The 5,980-nt window shown below is 43.3% G+C and overlaps 1 protein-coding gene across 1 annotated transcript in view; it reads left to right on the top strand.

Annotated features, from left to right (window-relative positions):
* Positions 1–467: 467 nt before the first annotated feature.
* Positions 468–5,980, top strand: part of JAK1 (Janus kinase 1) — a 26,229-nt gene continuing 20,716 nt past the window's right edge. Inside the window, exons 1-3 of the mRNA XM_062497901.1 lie at positions 468–1,152; positions 1,926–2,124; positions 3,253–3,376. Coding sequence (XP_062353885.1) covers positions 1,147–1,152; positions 1,926–2,124; positions 3,253–3,376 — 329 coding nt within the window. The 5' untranslated portion in view covers positions 468–1,146. The remainder of the gene's footprint in view (positions 1,153–1,925; positions 2,125–3,252; positions 3,377–5,980) is intronic.

Here is a 5,980-nt window from a genome sequence, read left to right as displayed (position 1 = left end):
ACCTTTTGCATTTCAGTTTTATGGTGCTGTGCAGAAATAATTCCTGGCTTGTCTGCATATCCCAAAAATCACAATGTCAATTACTTCTCCCCCATATTATTGCCAAGGGAATGTGTCTGGAGACTCAAATTTAGCATTCAAGTGGCAGGGATGGCAGGAAAATGGAATTAAATTTGGAATGTGTGCCAGGCTCTTCAATATAATTTTTATTATTATTATTATTTTTTTTCTGGGATGGGATCACGTTTGCTGGGCTCTTCCCAAGCACCAGGGAAGTTGTGTGGCTCTGTCTGACTTTTCCCAGACTAAGCCTCAAGGAATATATCTTAAATATTTTAAAGCAATTATTTGCTGAAGTCTGCTGGGTCAGGTTAAGGCCTCAGCCTTGTGAAGCAAAAATAATAAATCCACATTTAGTTTAATTTACACGTTTTGGCAGAGATGCTGGAGGAGGGGAAAAAGGAAGGATGGAGGCTGGAATTGGAGGAATTTTCAGCCTCAGGTGAGTGATGAGTGAGGTCTCCCAAACCAGCAGCACTGTCAGGTTCAGTTTGGACACACTGGAAATGATAATGTGGGAGGGGAAGGAGCAACAGAGAGCAGGGAAGAACTGGCATTAATATCTCATGAAAAATGTCAGGAATGGAGGCATGGAGGAGGTAAAGCACAGAGGAAAATGTTCCTGTGGTGCCACAGCTGAGCCTGGTGATGAGAACAATTCCAAACTGAAAATCCGGGGAATAACCAAGGCTATCCCAATTTTTGTTTTGTTTTGTTTTGTTTTTTTGTCGTTGTTGTTGATGTTACATCTCAGGCAGTGCCCCCAGGGTGTCAGAAGGGATCCGTGGATGTTCCCAAACTCCTGCTGGTTCCTTTGGCTGAGACCAAATCCACATCTCAGTTACAATAAATTCCCTGTTACAATTACAATTAAAGCTACAATTGTAATTAGAATTAAGAAGTTACAATTCCCTGGGATTGCAGGTGGAATTTTATCAGCCTGACCATTTTCATTTGTGCCTCAAACTGTGCTAAGCCACTCCTAAAAATGTTTGTCTTTTTTTTTTTTTTTCAGTCAGGGTGAAGCTTCCCCTGGGGAGAGTGAAGACCCATTTCAGTTGTGTAGAGGATCCCACAGGCACATAAATGCAGGTGTGTTGGCTTTGGGGGTTCATTTTTTTATTTCTTTTTTGGTGGGAGGATTTCATAAACCATAAAATTGGTGGTTTGGGCTTTTGTTGTTTTTCAAGCTAAAGCTTAGAAAAACATGGAACAAATAACACAAATAACTTTCTGCTCTTTCTTTTTAAACACTGGGTATAAAATGCAATTTTCTTTTGATTCAGAGCTGCCCTGTTGTGCATCCTTGGCAATCTAAAAGCTCTTGCATTAAACCTGCTCAGTGCTCCCCTTTCTTCCTGGAGAGAAAGAGAAGTAGTAATAGAAAATAAATGCCAATAAATCTTATAAAATACATCATGACTCATAAAGCATCAGCAGTTTCAAACAAAAAGGGTGAGAGGGGAGAAAACAATGAGCAATATTTTGCCATTAAGGGGCTGTAAAAATAGAAGCCAACTTTTAAAAAAAGGAAACAGCAAATGAGCTGTTTTAAATCACTCAGGCTCAAGTGTTGTTTTCCAGCCAATTAGGTGCTGAAGGATGTGAAATTTTGTTGTGCTTTGAGAAGAGAAACCCTTCAGAAAAGCTGTGGAACCACCAGAAGAGAAGGGACTGGTTTGGAGCAGAGTTCCCAGAATTAGAATAAATCACTGACATTTCTTTTTTCCCCTTTTCACCTGGTTGGTTTGGAATAAATCCCCACCTGAGGCTTTTGAGAATTGTGGTTCTGGCCCCTCAGAGCCAGCAGTGATGGATTTGTGTCCTGATAATTCCAATTCCCCCTCTTCTCCCTCCACTCCCAGTATCTCAACGTAAAAGAAGACTGCAAAGCCATGGCTTTCTGTGCAAAAATGAGGACCACAAAGAAAAATGAACTCAACCTGGAAGCTCAACACCAGGGGCTGGAAATCCTCTTCTACCTGCAGGACCAAGCCCCCATTTTTTACTCCAGCGGCGAGTTCACCTCAGAGGAGCTGTGCATTGAGGCTGCCCAGAGGTGTTGTGAGTATTTGGGTTTATTTGGATTTATTTCAGTTCTCAGCACCCAAAGTGAGGCATCCTCTGTGTGTCAGTCACAGCAAGAGCCACCCAATCCCAGTAAATCCCCACAAATCTGCTTTGACCTCACGTGGCAGGGGTTTTGCTGCTCCCTCTGGGCTGGGGCTCAGCACAATACCTGTAATTCCACAGGGAAAAAAAAAAAAATAAAAGTGGATTAGATCTTTGTTTGGTCTCGCAGCCCAGTGGGATTTTGTATTTACAGTTCTGAGGTTTTTTCCCCGTGGAACACTAAATGTTACACAGGAGAACTGAGCAGGAATTTTTCCTGCAGCTCTCAAATGTTTTCTTTGCCCACATCACCTGGATTCTTGTAATCCCCTTCAGCTCATTTTTCCAACTGCTCCTCTTCCATGGGAATGGGTGAAATTATGTAAACCTGCAGGACAGACCTCATCGAGTGAGTGCTGATGTTGTATTTTTAAAGAGATCTAAGGGAAGTGAGGGGTGTTTAACAGCCACCTATTTATGGTGTGCAGGAGCTGCTCTTTTGGGGCTGTGAACCCACAGATGCTGCAGCTTCTCCCAGAATTGGAGCAGGGAATTCCAGCAGATCTGTAATCACAGCTCAGATCTGGGATGGAGTAAATGCAGAGTTAAAGCAGAGTTAAAGCAGATCAGCCCATTGATATCAAAGTCTGTTCTCAGCCCCCCCTGTGGGATGAGCAAAGCTTTCTGCTTGTTTGCTGAGACCTCGTTTCACCTCCTGGGCGTTGAATTTATTAATAAAATAAAGCTGAGAACAGAGCTGTGAGTTTGGCAAAACTCCACGTTCTGTGACCTGGACAAAATGAAGGTTCTAAGCAATTTCCTTGAAGCTCAGACCTTGGGCAAAATCAGGATTTGAGAATCCCTTTAACACCAGAAATATCTATTTAATCCACCCCAAACCCCATGGGTTGAACCAAGATGACAGCTCCACCTCAACCTTTCCTCCCTAATATTTGTTTCAGGCTAATCCCAGTATCAGTTTCTTTTCATGATCCAATATTTGCTTTATGCATTTGTGTTTTGGGGTGTGGATGTGCCCTGGATCCTCGTGATTCATCCATTTGTGTATTTTTGTGCCAGCTGTGTCCCCTCTGTGCCACAACCTCTTTGCTCTGTATGATGAGAACAAAAAGCTCTGGTATGCACCAAACCAGGTCTTCAAGGTGGAGGAAAAATCATCCTTCAGGCTCCATTATCGCATGAGGTAAGAGAAATCACCTGGAAAATGAGATTTATTTCTTCCTGAGCTCCCTGAAGAAGCAGGAAAGCAAAACCAAAAGCAGCAGCTTGGTTTGCACCGCTTAGAGCAGCAGGACCTTCAAATATCTCCTGATTTCTTTGGGATTTAACCTTGGGAAAAAAAAAAAAAAGGTTGAAAAAGTTGTTTTCACAAAGCTGGGAGTGAACAAGGTCAGAGTTAATTGGAAAATTTGCTCCAAACCACTGGGTTTTATGTTATGGATGAATTTCCATCTGAAGTGTTCCAGTTCCCACTGAAATCAGTGGGAATTTTACACTTCAGAGGAAAAGGCAGCAGGTTCTGGCTTCTGGAATTCCCCAGGACTGCACGGGATCTGTGGGAAAACGTGGAAAACTGAGAGCAGGAGCCGGGAAATTCCCAGGATCTCTGGCTCTCATGGAGCCCCAGGTGGCGTCCTGGAAATCCAGCACGGATTTGGGGTGAGAGGGTGCTCCGGCCTCATCCAGTGGGAATGAGGGCAGGAGCTGCTACTGCTGGTACTGCTACTACTGCTAGTACTGCTACTACTGCTAGTACTGCTACTGCTACTACTGGTACTGCTGGTACTGCTACTACTGCTACTGCTACTACTGCTAGTACTGCTACTGCTACTACTGGTACTGCTGGTACTGCTACTGCTGGTACTGCTACTACTGCTACTGCTACTGCTGCTAGTACTGCTACTGCTACTACTGGTACTGCTGGTACTGCTACTACTGCTACTGCTGCTAGTACTGCTACTGCTGGTACTGCTACTGCTAGTACTGCTACTACTGCTAGTACTGCTACTACTGCTACTGCTACTGCTGGTACTGCTACTGCTAGTACTGCTACTACTGCTACTGCTACTGCTGGTACTGCTACTACTGCTGGTACTGCTACTGCTGGTACTGCTACTGCTACTACTGCTACTACTGCTAGTACTGCTACTGCTGGTACTGCTGGTACTGCTGGTACTGCTAGTACTGCTACTGCTGGTACTGCTACTACTGCTAGTACTGCTACTACTGCTAGTACTGCTACTGCTACTACTGGTACTGCTGGTACTGCTACTGCTGGTACTGCTACTGCTAGTACTGCTACTACTGCTAGTACTGCTACTGCTACTACTGGTACTGCTGGTACTGCTACTGCTGGTACTGCTACTGCTAGTACTGCTACTACTGCTACTGCTACTGCTGGTACTGCTACTGCTGCTACTACTGCTACTGCTACTGCTGGTACTGCTACTGCTGCTACTGCTACTGCTAGTACTGCTACTGCTGGTACTGCTACTACTGCTACTGCTACTGCTGGTACTGCTACTGCTGGTACTGCTACTGCTAGTACTGCTACTGCTGGTACTGCTACTACTGCTGGTACTGCTACTACTGCTACTGCTACTGCTGGTACTGCTGCTACTGCTGGTACTGCTACTACTGCTACTGCTACTGCTAGTACTGCTACTGCTACTACTGGTACTGCTGGTACTGCTACTGCTAGTACTGCTACTACTGCTAGTACTGCTACTGCTGGTACTGCTACTACTGCTAGTACTGCTACTGCTACTGCTGGTACTGCTACTACTGCTACTGCTACTGCTGGTACTGCTACTACTGCTAGTACTGCTAGTACTCCTTCTCCTTCGTCCTCTTCTTCTTCCTCTTCTCCTCCTTGTTATTGTTACTTTTCTTGTATCAGTGAGCTTTAAGTGCTCAATATAGAAGGAAAATATATTAAATTAACTTGGCTTGCAGGAATAATTAATCCAGAAACTTTAGGAAGTCCACAGATTTTTTGATTCTTCAAGGGACAGCAGGAAGAAAATAACCTTGTAAATAACATTCCCATACTCTGGGGCACTTTGGGATGCAGGGAAATGCAAAGAGAGGGCTCTGCAATGGGAATTTTGAGCTGGAGGTGTTCCCACTTGGATTCCAGACTGGAATTGTTGTTGTTGGATGAACTGCTGCTAGGAAAAATGACTGATTTTTCTTTTCAAATAGTGATAATTCCTATTTTTGGAGGAGGAAGAGGATGCTGGAGTATTTTCTTTTTTTACATTAATCAGTGTTATTAATGCCTAAGCAATGGCTGATCTCAGATTTACCCAGCTGGGGTGAGCCTGGGGAGATAAACACCACAAAATAAAATAAAAGAACAGAATTGAGGGTTCTAAAAGGTTTTTTACAGAGCCTTGGGTGCCTTGAGAGCAGCCACAGTAACAATACCCTGAATAATAAAAACTTCTGCTGTAATGTGAACCTGGGGAATTTCCTGAAATTCCTGAAATCCTCTGGTTTCCTCAGTAAAAGAAGTTGATATTTAAAGTGTAGTTGTGGGGATTTAAACCTTTTAATTCTTAAGAACTTCTAATTAGTTACACTTTAATAATTAACTTTTAAATTTAATGAATGAATGGTGAACTTTTAATTCTTAAAAACCAGTTTTTGCTGTGTTTGGTGTTTGTGTTTCTGCTCTGGGTGAATGATGGGAGGCACTTTCCCTAAAATTGCTTAAACAGCTCCCTCTTAAAAATCATTTTTGGCTCTTCATAACCCAGGAAGGTGATTTAAGATAATTAATGAC

Source organism: Cinclus cinclus, chromosome 8 (genome assembly GCF_963662255.1).
Source record: "Cinclus cinclus chromosome 8, bCinCin1.1, whole genome shotgun sequence".
In the NCBI taxonomy this organism is placed as follows: domain Eukaryota; kingdom Metazoa; phylum Chordata; class Aves; order Passeriformes; family Cinclidae; genus Cinclus; species Cinclus cinclus.
This window is presented reverse-complemented; position numbering and strand designations above follow the sequence as displayed.